This window comes from Blennius ocellaris (genome assembly GCF_963422515.1).
Source record: "Blennius ocellaris genome assembly, chromosome: 4".
Lineage (NCBI taxonomy): Eukaryota > Metazoa > Chordata > Actinopteri > Blenniiformes > Blenniidae > Blennius > Blennius ocellaris.
The window spans coordinates 20,776,736-20,791,924 of NC_137653.1; the positions used below are offsets into that span (position 1 = coordinate 20,776,736).

The 15,189-nt window shown below is 42.4% G+C and overlaps 1 protein-coding gene across 2 annotated transcripts in view; it reads right to left on the bottom strand.

The window, feature by feature from the left end:
• Positions 1–8,069, bottom strand: part of fgd5a (FYVE, RhoGEF and PH domain containing 5a) — a 36,394-nt gene extending 28,325 nt beyond the window's left edge. For both annotated transcript variants that reach the window (XM_080495694.1, XM_080495693.1), the window contains exons 1-2: positions 7,906–8,069; positions 3,277–6,076 (exon numbers count right to left, since the gene is read on the bottom strand). In XM_080495694.1, the coding sequence (XP_080351820.1) occupies positions 3,277–6,076; positions 7,906–7,915 (2,810 nt within the window). In that variant the 5' untranslated portion in view covers positions 7,916–8,069. The remainder of the gene's footprint in view (positions 1–3,276; positions 6,077–7,905) is intronic.
• Positions 8,070–15,189: the final 7,120 nt, after the last annotated feature.

Below are 15,189 nucleotides of genomic sequence, written 5' to 3' on the forward strand. Positions count from 1 at the left end.
AACCAAAAGTCACTACTGGTTGTGGAAAGTGGAGGACTGTAATGGGGGTGGTCATCCACATACAATCTGAAACCCCCGGGACTGGGCCACTTAACTTTGAGCATCGCTGACTTCTGAGTTTTGATGCTTTATTGTCTGTCTTTCTGTCTTCACTCCTCCATGAATGGCTCACCTGTCCAGCATGGATACCCTGCTATGCTGTCACTGAAAGCTGGTTTTCACAGGGATAGGTGGCTTTGAAATGTATATTAAACAGTCGACCTGGTACGGCTGATTGAACCAACACCTCTTTTTGTTGTTTAAGGGAAAATCTGCGAACCTTCACTTCACCACGGTGATCCCCTTCTTTTCACTATGTAACCTCCTCCTTTCTCCAGCTCCTCGCCTCCTGCCACAGCTCTGACCATGGTCCTGCATTTCCTGTAAACAGGCTGGTGGGAAGCTTCTAGGCTGGACACTTCCTCCCCGGGGATGACCTGGCAATGACCTCAGAGTGGCTGGCAGTAGGCCTGGCGAGCCAGCGACACGCCCTGTCCACCACCTCACAGCTCAGCACACAGCCACCACCCAGTTCAACAATGCACTTAAGATGGCTCCCTCATCACTACTAACAGAAACATAACAGTGTGTGGAGAGGCAGTTTGAGGGGCCATGCCAGGGCTCTGGCATCGCTTTGAGGAGGTTCATGTTCAACAGTTTGAAGTGAAAATGATGCCTCAGAGTAGGCGAGAGAACCAGTCCTGCATACATTAGTAGTACCTTACTGAACGTAGCACAATCAAACTCTTTTACTGTGCACACAGGAACGACAATATATTTGCATCACGGCTGGAGCTGCTTAAAGTTGACATGAAAGACACTTAATGGTCTTTAAGTTGAACAAAATTGCAAATTCTGGACTTTTTGTGCAGATTTCTTCGCAGTCCACATTTGCTGCTGCGTGGCTTCTTGGAAGAGATGATTCTGCAGAGACTGCAACCTCATCAGGAGCCTCATTTTTGATAAAGGAGCACAGAATTTTAACTTTGTGTGCTTGCACATCTATGCATATACACACAGCTGCAAACGAGCGCCATAGTTAGGCTAGGAATGAATCATTAGCATGCCTTTTCTTAAGCCATTGTACGCTATGTTAGTTCGCTAATGAACTTGTCTATTTGCTTAGCTTGAATGTCTGCAGTAATATAGGTGAATGCCGCTATACATTAATCACACAAGTGGAAATGAGCCAAGGCTGTAGGACAGCAGCTTTGTAAGTTCTCCTTAACATGCATGTCTGCTTCTTCAGGAAAGATCCCTTTGTGTGCACTGTTGAGAGGCCATTTGGTCATTTTCCTCACCACAAAAATCCACTTTTTCTCCCTCTGTGGGGCTACATCCACGCTGACTATTGAATGTGTTCTCAATAAATCACTGCTGTCATTGGCAAGAGGCCCGGGACGATAGTGGTGTCAAGATTTTAACACAGTTTGTTGTGATATGTATACAGAAAGGTGGACATATACTGGAACTATGCAGTACTTTGTAATATAGAGTAATAGAGCTCAACATAAGCCAGGCCTGTATAGACACACCGAAGATCCAACCCATAGTAACAGAACCGTCTCCAGAGGGTATACGGTGAAGCCAAGGTAACAGGACAGATAGTTTCTTTGCCTCACTGAGAGCAGTGTGAGACCTCTAGCGCACAATGAGACACATTGATAACATCACGAGCAGAAAAAAAGCTCTCAGCAGCCGGCCATTGTCTGAGAAATGGAAAGGTTTCTAATGCATAGATATAATCAAAGTTTGCTCTTACACTAGAAATAAACAATCACAATAGACTGCATATTGCTGCACAATATGCCTGAAGGAGAGATAAGTAAGCTTTGTGTGTGTAAAACATTCTAGGAATTATATAAACTGCAAGTTAGCAAGTTTTCAACACAGGCAAATAGTTACGTGAGGCAAAAACATATCAACGAAAATGGTGAAATAAGCACCACTTTTCTGCACATTAATTACAAACAAAGGGGGCTGTGAGGAATAAAAGCAAATTGAGGCAGAAGCACTCTGCCCTGAGATAATCTTAAGCCTTTCAGGGAGCTCTTGGTAATAACCCATCTCTTTGACTACACTGAGGTCATCAAACACAACTATTTTATTAAGACTTGGGGGAGACTCTGGCCTGTAGTGGCTGATGCTGTGGCGCAAGCTGGGGTAATTTGGTACAGTCTGATCCCAGTGATTCCTCACTCTATCACACACTGCAGTAAATCCTGTAGCCCCTCAAGGGTCCAATGAAAGAGAAGCACCCGGGAGAGAGCTTCTTTAATAAAAACCCTCCTAAACTTAACCATCAGTGTCAGGTATAGGAGAGCAATTACACCAAAACTGCTCTTGCTCTTTTTCTCCTCTTCTTACTTCCTCCTTTCCCTCCCCTCACTTAATCGCTAAACTCTTTGTTTTCTTACTGATCTGCCCCTCCTATTCACACCTCACACTGTCATCATTTCTTCATGCTTCTCCAATACTACATGTGAAAGAATCCTCCCCACTATTTTTTTTCCACTTTTAATTGTCTCCATAATGACTTTCTCTAATGTGAATAACCTGCACTCAATTGCCTTTATCTGCTTTATCTCCTCCGAAGCAGCAGCAGCAGCAGCAGCAGATGTGACCTCTAAATCCACCAAATGAAAAACAGGAGTAAGCTCTCCCACAAGCATTGTCCGTCTTCTTGAAGTCAGTGATGCTTGACGTAACAGGCTGCTCATCTCTCACACAGAACACTTTCCTACAAGAGGGGGACCCAATTTTACTCAACCAGGTGCCCTCGGTTCATTCGGGATGCAGTGTAATGATATCTGTCAGCTGTTCTGAGGTCAAGATTGCACTTCTGAGTCAATCGTTTTGGCCCCAATAACTATAGTACTTTAAAACTGATACAAACAAACAATACCCACTTAATCAGTAGGTTAAAAGGTGGATATGGAGAGAGCATGTATAGATGATTCATTGTGTTTGATTGGATAATGTAAAAGGGTTATTAGAAACACAAATTATAGGAAGGTTGTATTAGTATTACAGCATTTTGTGTTGACTATTGTGAGCAGAAAGATTAACTATCTGAAGATGATGTCTGGTTAATAAAAAGCGCAGGTTTGACCAGACACCAAAACAAATATGGCAGTAAAGCAACATGTGTCCTTTCAGACGTGGACGAGTCAACTCTTTCAAGCGTCTACATGATTTAAAACAATCATTTCAAAGTCAATGAACATATTACTTTACCTTTCAGTGTCAGCCATTGATGTTTGGGGCTTGTTGTCGATCCCTGGGAAACTGTTCATATCCACATAGCCATCATTCTCATTACATGGAACTGTCGTGCGTTTTGGATCCTCGAAAAACTCTGTAACCGTGTGGGATCTGGTGGGTCTTCCTGGGATCTGGATGTTCTCATAATCTGAACTCATGGCTGGAATGTTTTCATAGTCTGAGGTATCTGCGCTGGGGAAGGAGATCGAGCGAGGTTTCGTCAACGGCAGTGGCATGATGGAGCGCCGAGAGCGGTCTTCAAAGGATTCCACTCTGGAGACGCTCCTGCAATATGCTTTGGGGTCTCCTTTCTTCCTCTGGTGGTCCTTGTAAAGTACGAAGGTGGATGGTAGGTCTGAATGGCGCTGCTGGGGGTTTACCATCCGGGACTGAAGCTGAGGAGAGCTGCCAGTGCTTCGACGATCGAGCTCTATCACTCTCGCCGGACCGTGGTGGCTGGACTCAGAGGACGAACGTGAAGAGCGAACACTTCCATCACTGAAACCTTTTGACTCTGTCTTCTTCTTGAACTTTAGTGCCAAGAAGCGTTTGAAGGAGGTTTTCTTTTTTTTGTGTACATCACTGGGTTCATGCTGGATGAGGAGAGATGGTGAACTCTTGGTAACTGGTCTTTTGGTGATATATGCCAGCTCGAAAGGTGGAGGGATATCCACAAGCGAGGTTGGTGTGGAAACGCCACTGGAAGATTGGTGGCTACGTTGAGAGAAGCTTCCTGATGATGTTATGACACATGGCAGTGAGAGGGTGTCATCCTTTCTCTTAAACCTGATCTCATTTTTCAGAGATCGCTCAGTCTCTGTCGGGGTAGTCAAGGACAATTCAGGACCCTCTGCAGAGCGGGAGTATAACAAGAAACGACGAGACTTCACAGAAGGAATCGCGCAGTTGACTCCTGGTTGTGGCGAATGGCTGAGTGGTTCACCATTCTTATCCAAGGCCACAGTGCAGTAATCATGTGTCTGGTATTCTGTCCCTGTCTCCTCTGGTACAGTTTCTGGGACATAACCAGGAATTTTTCCAGAATAGGATCGTGATCGGGTGACAATTGTCTTCCGATCAAAGGGAATAAAGTTCTCTCCATCTGAGTCGAACCCAGCCTCTTCGTATATATGCTCTTCACTGTCTGAGTCTGTGTCTTCATAGTAAGGCACAATATGACAATCCAATTCCTCAATGTCTTCTTCAAAGGCCTCGGTGGTGTGGGCAAACACAACTCTGTTGGTAAGCTCTGGAGTGCGGCCCAGGTCTAGGTCTGTTGGCACTGTGATATTGCACAGCCTGAGGCGTGGCTGGCAGCTTTTCCTTTGGCTGTGGTAAGCCTGGTCCCGTTTAGCGGTTCTCTCTTTAGCAGTTTTTATTCTAATATGTTTTTTTTCTGTTTCTTCCTCTTCCTCATCGTCATCATCACCTATCTCAACGTAATCCTCTGATGAGACACATTCTGATTGCTCTAAATCATCTGCTTTGGGGTCATAGGAATCATCAATGTCTGCATACTCATCTGCTGATTCACTGTCCTTTGCTTTATCTTTGTGCTGACTTGACTGCTCAGTGCTCTGATCGGTATGATCCTCTCCTGAGAGGGCTTGTTTCTCCTCCAACTTGTCCACGTCGTCTGATGATACATAATAAGGTTCCTGGTGTGAAGCACATGGGGTTTGTGATTCATTTGCACTTGATGGCTTGTCGTCAGCATCATCTAAACTCCACTCGGGATCAGCAGTGCTGCTCACTTCTCCAGGAACAGCTTCTATGACTGAGTAAGGGCCAAAAACGTCCTCAGTGCTCGATGTGAATCGAAAACAGCCAGACGGGTCCTTGGTAGCTCGTTCTGGTTGCCACACCTCTGTATCCCCTGTTTCAGCTGGATCACAGGACTCGCATGTGTCACTGGTGTCATCCGTGGGGCCGATCAGATCGTAGGGATACTCCTCAGTCACAGTTGGAAGGACACTAAATCCAAATGTAAATTCACCCTCTAGCTCAGTCTCATTTGTCAGTAGGTCTCCGTGCAGACAGTCTCTGCTTTGTTCACCGTCAGCTTCATTAAGTCCACTATCACTGTCCTTAGCGGTGTGACTGAGTGACTGTGTTTGATTCAGGTTTTGGCCCCCTAAAGGTCTGTCTGAGGAGCAACAATGTATTTCACTCTTTTTATTAAAACTCTGTTCCTTCTCCTGCTCTCCTACTCCTTCCTTGGTTTCCTTTAGAGGCAGGAGACGTGTCGATCTACCCTCATCATCAGTGTGATTGCTGCCTTCAGGCTGATCCAAGTCATTGTCGGTGTTTTCATCCTCAGTAGTATCAATGGTGTAGCCATCATCAGCCTTGACTGTCTCCTCTGAGCAAATGCTATCTATATCACCATCATTATCTGATGTTTCTCTTTCTTTATCTATTATCTGATCAGTTTCTCCCTCTGCTTGGTCCTCGTTTTTACTGTTTCCTGTGTCATTTTCATTCACAATATCAGCCTTACTGTTCTCTTCTTTGTCCTGCTCCTCCTCGGTCCTTTCATAGGGATCTCCAGGGTTACTATAGGAGTAAGCCAGGTCTCCGTTACTGAATCTCTTTGGAGGACATGGCTCCCCCTGTAGGTGAGCCTTGTACAGGGGTTGAGGGGGCTTGGGGGCAACAGGAGGTCTTGGACCATTGACAGTGGGACAAGACCTTGACATCAGCTTGGACTGCGCTTTGATGGTGAGATGACTGCGGACCTTCGGTCGGGGAACTTCTAATGGACTTTGCAAATCTGTACAAAGAGAATGGGAGCAAGTTAATATAAGGAAAAACAACAGAAATACAAATGTTTGATGTTATTCACGTATTGGTTTTGACTGTGCTACATACATGCTGCTTATTGTTATATAAAAATAAAAAGGTGGCGCCCGGATAGTGTACTAAGAGGAAGTCATGTCCAGTACTGTAGTAGTGACAGGCAGAAATCTGCAGGGGACATTATCAGCAGGAAAAACAACAGAGCCACAGGGTACTTAGAGAAGGAAAAATAACATCTTTAGTCTGGGAAATGCTGATACAGTATGGTCATTAGTAAGAGGAGTGCATGAATAATCAATTTTGGAGTATTATTTTAATCAAAAGTAAATAATAAGTACTGATGATTAATGCATTGACATAAACTGAAATGGAGACATTGATAGTTAGGAAGCTAAAGATCAGGATCATCATAATGCTGACCTCCACAATAAGATGTAAAAAAAAAAAAGTTAAGTGAGTAGAAGGCGCTGCTTATGAAATTTAGAGCTGTCATGAAACACACCCATACTTAACAAAGTGTGTATACACCCCTGGTCTCTTCCTGTTATTTAGTACCTGCCCTGACGCACATCCTATTAAACCCTGTGTGCACTTTGGTTATCTCTTCGTGTCTCTGGCTTGCTTTCTCTCAGCGCCTCTGTCTGTCCGTCTCTCTCCTAAGGTGTATTTCTACAGGCAAACTGTAATCCACTGCTGTATATCAATTCAACCAAAGATTCGTCATTTCATTTGAAGAATGCCACGTTCATCAAGCAGCCCAACAGAGACCCCCGGAATGACTCCACACAGGATGTCCATAGGGGAAGGACATTAACAGCATGGCCCCCCCATCACTCCTCCATAAACCTCTAGGAGCACACAATTTCACAACACAAATTGACTTCCTTCTCGTCATTCTTCCCCGATTCTCAATAAACACACACACACACACACACACACACACACACACACACACACACACACACACACGCACACACACACACACACACACACACACACACACACACTTTTTTTTTTGCTGAAAGAGTTCCTTTGAGTTTGTCAAAGAACAATAAAGGAAGGAGCAAAAACAAGGACCCCAGTCTGACAAAGCACCCAACTGCAAACAACAGGATATGAATTATGCAACAAGAATTCAATTAAAACAAATGTTTGAAAAACAAAGGAAGAGATAGACGCTGGGACCTTGATTTATCCAAACTCACAGGATATGATTTCAGACTCTGTCCTCATAATGCCCTCAACCAATAACAACCTGCCTAAATAAAAGTGACACAGTTGTTGAACAAAACGAACCCAAACACAGATTAATCTCTTCTCAATCAGCTGGGAGTTGACCCACACACAGAATAGATAACCTTGCACACACAAGGCCATAGCTTTGTCTACTTCCACAGATGTGGATTTTAATCCTAATTCTAACCCTTCACAAATCCTCAAACAGGTCATTTTTATCCTCTGGTGGACTTTCTGTGAGTGCAGCGCATCTGATTAAACCTCCCAAAAGTGTGAAAATAATTCACCAGAACTGTTATAGGGAAAATGTAGTTTAATTCCCATAACACTATAGAAGTGTGTAATTAAACAAAGCAAAAGTTAATTTTACGCCATAATGAATATGTTGTCGACTGTAAATATACTGCAATACGCAGATCTGATATGTAAAAGTCAATTAAAGCCTGAATAACCTTATAGAGTTAATTGGCACCGTCCAATTACACATTAACATGACTTCACGCAATACACATAAAGTTTATTTATTTTTGAAACCTGTTACCGCGATTTTAAACTATTACAACCCACCTGCGTTCATTGTGAGGCACCATCATCCACGGAAACCCACAGTCAACCTCATCATTCTGGCGCCGTCCAGAAACACCGACACCGTGTCTTTTCCAAACTTAATCCAACATCGCGCACAGACCGGCCGGCGTGAAAAGAGTTGCAGAGGGTGTCATGTCGGTCTTCTTCGGGTTGTGTCGTGGAGCTGCCTGAGCTGCTTTGCTTTTCAGCAGGCGTGCATCTCCAGAGCCGACGCTTCAGTAAACTGGTGCGCTCCTGCGTAACCGGGAGGCGCTGCTGCAGCGCGCTTCCTGAGGCTGGACCACAGCGAGGCGCCGACCAATCCCACACAGCATATTCGTCCTGTTTATTTCATTGCATTTTTAGCTGCTGATGAAGTTTCTTTTTTTTTTTTTTTGCAGTAAATGACTTTCAGTTGCAATTTTTTATTATTTTGTTTTTTAAAAACATGCTCATGCATTGTGCGAAAGCACTGCCCCTCACGATGCACGCGCAAACTGTGCCATTTCCCGGGTGGTGGATGGTTAAAACCCACCCAAATATAAGACATCTGGAAACAAAGCAATAAACCATAAGCCACAAATCATCGCAAGTGCTTCAAATCTGCAAAATGTACAGCTGTTGCCAACATGTAAGCATAATTCTCTTACAAAAAAACAAAAAAAATCTGTTCGAGCAGAATTTGTTCAGGAATATACTTATTCAGTGAAATACAACCGATGATTGCTAAAGACACATGCTGTTAGTCTGTCAGCTGTTCAGCTGTGCCATAATGTAGCCTACTTGTCATGTCTTTAAAACACTGGAACATCATGGTGGCTGTATGGTGGATTGTGCGCCACGCACTGCATTCTCGGTGATTCTTCTCACAGTTTTCTGCAGCATGTTTTGGTCATGGAGAGTTTCCTGCAGCTGAGCAGTGCATAGAAAGGTTCCTAAAAAACAGTTTCCAAAAACAGTTTCTCTAGGACACCAAAGCTTTTTTTTTTTTTTTTTTTCACTATTGGCTTGGCTTCCTGGCCCAGCATCTGTTGCGCTATTGAATGAATGCAACCCCTTTAAAAACCTCTCTTCATAACAGGAAACTGCTCTCCCTGTTTCCTGCACAACAGGCAACACTTCCTTAGCAACAGATGGGAAAGGTTGGCTATGTTAACCCCTTAAGTAACCTGCAATGTAACCGATTGACTGGTGCTGTGTGGCGCATGTTGGTTCGAGGTACAGAAACTTTGATGAGGCTAGGACTGGGATTCACGGTGAGATTTCAAGGGCGGAGACACCTTGTGTAACACAGATAGGTTGGAACCAATCCCGCTTGGGGTCTTTGATTTGACAGCCCCCAATGCTGTTTTTAACGCCCACACATTGAGATGGGACTATCATACCCCCCACCCCCCCCTCCACCCCCCCACCCCCCCTTTCTTTTCTTCTGGACACTTGAAGGTCAAACAATGCAGCGGACCTCAGGGATTTTTGCAGCAGCGTTGGATAGTGATGGAACAGAGGAGCACAATAAAAGAATCTGGATCACCACAGGGCTCTGGTCCCGGCTGCTGAAGCCATGATCAGACCCATACATTACAAGCACAGGAAAGCTCCCTGTCCAGATGGTTTGGTGCAGGAAAGATTAGGTCTGGCTGCAGGTGCAAAGTACTATCAGACTCCTTCAGCACAAGGTGATGAGATTATTCATGTCAGAATCACCTTATGTTGTTTTCGCACTGGAATGAGGGTCTTTCGACCTCATTAATGACTAAAGGTTCTGGTATAATAGCATTGTAAGTATGACACTAATCTCATTTGCCTTTTTTAGATACAAAGATGTGAATATTGTGTTAGCTGAAGTAATTAAACAATATTTAGCAATAATGCTTTGCAATGCATTCTGCAATATCCATTCATTGGAAGTTTCATAGCCACTGAATCAAATTTATTTTGAGTAGGGGGAAGCTGTTGCCGATGCCAGTTGTTATTGCGCAACATGCCTGGATATGTTGTCTGCCCATTGCTGGGCTAACTTAAAGACAATCAATCACACACTAGTCAGGCATGACTCAGAGTGTGGGTGAAACTGAGAGCACCTGGAGAAAACCCATTCATCATAGATTATAGTTACTTGGTTAAATTGAAACGTTACTTGTTAGTATTAATTGTCTTTGTCAGTTCTAATGTTATCATAATGTGCACATACTGTAACTCTAATATTGGATTTGCTGTAAGAAGTCAGTACTGATGACTAGTTTAAGTTCAGTTACATTTATAACAGTTGGCGGGAGCATGATGCTGTATAATGTGGATATTAGAGCTTCTTCAAACTACCGGTAGTTCATGAACGCGAGCATCAACAAAATACCCGAGATCGCTACCAACATCGACAGACATCTCTTCTATGGACTCCAATAATATGTCACATTTTCTATTGCTTCAGCAATCAGGGCAAAATCTGGGATCAACCTTGCGATTGGAAGATGACCTGCTCCGGGTTAATGTTGGTTTAGAGGTTACAAGTTAATGCAACTTCCGTTTGGTTTCCATGGGTTAGTTGAGGGTGGATGAGGCAGACCTTTATTGAACAGGAGTTTTGTGAGCTGTTTCATGGTCGGCTCAGTGAGCAGCGCAGCCCCTCTGGAGTTCTCGAAATGCTTTCACAAGCTCACTGAGTCACTCTAACTTAAACCAATCAATTGAAACATGTAACTTAACTCAACTTGAATAACACATATTAAATAACTAAATTGTTTAAGTAAATGTAAGCCAATAACTTTTTTTTCCAGGTAATTTCTTTCAACAAATTTTAAAAAAATAGTTTCGTTAATGGAGACTAAAACAATTAAGTGATTTAACTCATGTGTTCTTTCCCTCCCGAGACATATCTTAAATGTATTAATTTCATTAAGTTACTGGGCTCAGTTTGATACTGAAGTTTACTGATTAAATAGAATTAATCTGTTCACTTTACTGGCAATGTAGTGGCCTCACTGTTCACGTCTTTCCCACATCTGCTAACGACAACATCACCATGCAGCCTTGATCAAAACAATTCAATGACTCAGATGTTTTGCTTGCATGTATTGCAGGTGATACCGTAACGATCATTGTACTGTGTCAAAGCCTGGACAGCTTTTATATGTCAGTAGTAGCACATTTATTGCTGCCATAAAGTATCCTTTTGTTTTCAAATCGGCCGGCTAAAGATAGCCTCTCTATGGTCTTTGGGCAAAGCCAAATACAGCAAGTTGCTCTCAAGAGTATTTTACTAACAATTGGCAATGATGACCTTTTTTTTTCTTGCTCTCTTTTGAGCATAATATGTTTTGCTTTCGCAGGGAGTGCAAATAGAACCTGTCAAGATTATTGTGTCATGTTGCTACTGAAAAGAATGGCTTTGGGAGTAAATATCCCTGCAGATGTGGCACAGACGGTCAAAACATGTTTTTGGACGGACGACGCAAATTTCCTGGACAGCCTGTAGCTGTGTGCTGGGCTCTGTCACCCCACCTGGAACACAACTTGACCTGGAAAAGGGGGAATGGAGATATTAGGAAAAACATACTGTAGTCGCCGATTCTATCTCCCCCTCCACTCGCCTGCACACACAACGCCAAACAGGAAAGAGATCAGAGGAAGGGGTCAGCAACTTGTTGCCAGAGCTGAGACAACCCATAACACCTGCTAGACCAGCCACTACTGGAGTCTGGGCTCAATGTATATGCTGACCATATTCTTCACCCCCCCCGAGAATAAAGCTATGTGATTTCGCAGTTAAATGCAGCAACTAACTGGAACCCACATGTTTTGATTCAGGCCTCATTTGGCACAGTACGGCGCAAAAATATACACCACTGGAAAGTTTCCTACCTAATTCTTCTCTCTGAAAAGGTGCACTGAATCATGTGCTTGTGAAAAGCAGCCGCACTGTATTAAGTTCACACATCGATTTATGTGATACTCAAGAACAATCAGGCAGAGGTGCTTCGCTCCCCGAGGTGACCTCGCACACCTTTGTAATTGGGTGGCAAAGTGTTTGACCGCTGTAATGGATCGAACTGGTATTGACACGCTTTATTGATCTCCAGCTGTGCACAAACAGTAAAGACGGCAGCCCTCCTCCAAGACTGTTTGCCCCGAGCTTTAGATTTCTAATTAAGAAACTTCACAGCAAATGACACTGGTCTAACAGAACAATGGCCTTTATTAAGATGTCAGAAAACTGAAGCGAGCGAGCGCACATTATTTTGGGATTATTAGAGTTTGCATCTTTTTTTTTGACAGATAACTCTGACAAGAAAGACAATGTGTTATTAAAAACCCACCACACCCACCACTCATGCTGAAGAATGACTTTTAGAAATAAATAGTATTTTTGTAAAGTGAGCAAAAAAGAAAATGCCGCTGTCAGCAATGTATACTGTGTTCTCCCAGAAAAGCAGAGTGAGTCACTCCATCCCAAAACTGCTCCCTTGTCTTCTACCACACACACTATAAAACCAAACCACATAGGCTGTTCAACTTTTAAAGTTGAAACTATGGATAGAATGTATGTATACAATGGATAAAATTCAGAAATATTTCTTGGTTTGTAGAAAAATAAATGTGTCTGATTAGGAAACATTTCTCACTAGATCTTTATTAAAGGTTATACAATTGTGTTCTATGCCCAATAAATCACTTCTACATGTGCTTATGTAAACAAAAAAGGTATGTGTGCAAATTGCACAAGATCACATTTGGTATCACAATTTTGTGCTAAAAGAATTATTCTTATAAATAAACATTATATCGGTGCACTCATTGACTTATTTGGAGAAGAACCTCTCAAAACAGGAAAATGTGTTGAAAAAAAACTTCGAGATGGACAAATGCACATGATTTAAAACAATTTCAAATGTTAACTTAATATATTCATACAGTGTCTTTAGTGTTGTGTGTCACGCACTGGAGTAAAAGAAAATAGGTATTACTGCAGCCGGATAGTACCCTGGCTTTTGCGCAATGGCTGCCATATTGTTGTTTATTAAACTGAAGTATACAGAGCAAAGCTGGAGTCTGACAACAGATGAAATAATTATTATTTTTCCTTTTTGCAACTGAGACAAACATCCAAGCCGCAATGTAAAAACAGCCATTCACTGGATAAAAATACAATCCTCAAGAAGCAATTCTCTGTTAAAAGTAAAAGTTTATGTCTTTATGTCCTTTCACTGTGAGAGATTGATGAGCTGGGAGGGTCTGTATCTCAGTGGGTTTTAATTTGCTTCATGGACATCCTTAATCAGCGCAGTATGCATGTATTTATCACTTTAATAGCTTCCAGTGCTCGGAGGTCCCATGTGGCAGTATGGCACGAGTTGCCCGAATGGGATCTGATCTGAAGTGTGCTGGATGTTTATGCTAAAACATTCTGTGCAGGTCTTTATATGAGGGAAAACAGTGAAACTATGTGCTCTTCACAACAACCACCATTCAGAATGTGTGGAACGGTGAAAACAATAGGATCATGAAGGAACCCCCCCTCCCCCAACAAGAATTTACTCTTCCTGTGAATGTTTTCACATTTCTCAGCTAAAGGAGACTGGAAGGATGCAGATACTCCTGCGAGTGAGACGCATGTCTTTGGCAAAGCTTTTTAAAGTCTCACGCAAGTCTGTCTGGAGGTAAAAGCACACTCTATGACTTATGTAACCACCTGCTCCAGGAAAAGGAGAGAAATTAGTAGAAAGTGTACTGGTGTACTGAAATTAAAACTGCTGTTTAACTATATTACTTGCACAAATGAGAGTTCTTCTGGGAAGCATTAAATCAAAAAGTAAAGTTTCTTTTTTTCCTGCATTAAGAATTTATTTCAATTTACCTGCATTAAATATCTAAATTCATCTGATAAACAATGCTGTAGATAAAAACAACACAATAGCAATTTCACTTTAATTACATAAAGACATAAAGCATTAATTTTATATGGTCAGAAAAATTGAGAAAGGTTATAATAGTAATTCAAATGATAGAAATATACTAACTTTCTAACATAGAAATGTACAAACTTTTGATTAAATGTCGTGACGTGTATTTCATGGTGTATATTAAATATTTAAGTATGAGGAAATTTAAATACTTGGAATTAAGTATCCCAGAATATTATCTTATTACAGGAATGTGAGCATGTGTACTTTGTTACTATTGTGACTGCATGAACAGTAGAGATCCATTTTACAATGTAAATTCTTACTCTCTTTCAATTCTCTGACTTTGAAGACATACAGTGGGATACTCTTCCTGCAGGTTTGTCACAACAGTAATGGAAAACAGTCATTGTGAACAATGCCTGCATGCATCAACCATAAGTGACATCTTTGATAAATTAATGTTGTTAATTCCTAGGCGCACAGTTTATGTACACTGGAAACATCACGTGCACAAGATAACAAATCCAGGGGGTTTCCAGCTCCTTCTGACAATGCATGTTTCATATTCCCCGTCATGATACGAGTGGACAATGTGACCTGGGTGTGTGTGTGTGTGTGTGTGTGTGTGTGTGTGTGTGTGTGTGCGTGTGTGTGTGTGTGTGTGTGTGTGTGTGTGTGTGTGTGTGTGTGTGTGTCATTCACTCAGCCTGGCCTTTTGTGGTGGAGATAGCTGCACCAGAGTGTGTGGAAAACACGAATGGCTGTTGCTTTTGCTTCTTCCGCCAGACCTGTGTGACCTTTTACACAAAGATAACAGGGCGGTCTCTTATCCCCAGAACTCACCCGCCCTCACAAGTCCACAGCTCCCCCATCCCAACAAACAGAGCAGGCCTGGCAGCTCAGACAGAGGACTTCCTCCCTTCAAGCTGTCTCATAGAACAATATCAACAGCCAGCGCCACAAGCTTCCTCTTTGTGTCTCCAGTAGCCTTTTGTTTTGGAGTAATTAGGTTCTTTCTAATCAAAGACAGGTCATTGAAATAAGAAATGGATATTCCAATAGGATTTTTTTTTTTGGGGGGGGGTTGCATGGTCAATAAAGACAATCAGGTCATGTATACATCGTTTGCACCAGGATGAGAGTCAACATTATTTTTAATGTATGAGGCCGACATGGCATTTCAGTAAGTTCTCAAAATCCTATTGCTGGTTAACCAAGCCTGTTCTCAGTAGAACACAAACACACCCACAACCAGAAAATTCTTTTCTACCTCTTGTGCAATAATTAGTGTGATTTTATTGATCTGATTTTATTCATTTGTGGGGGTTTTTAAATTCTGATTGCATTACAATAATAATGTGTACAATCCCTATATGCACTATGT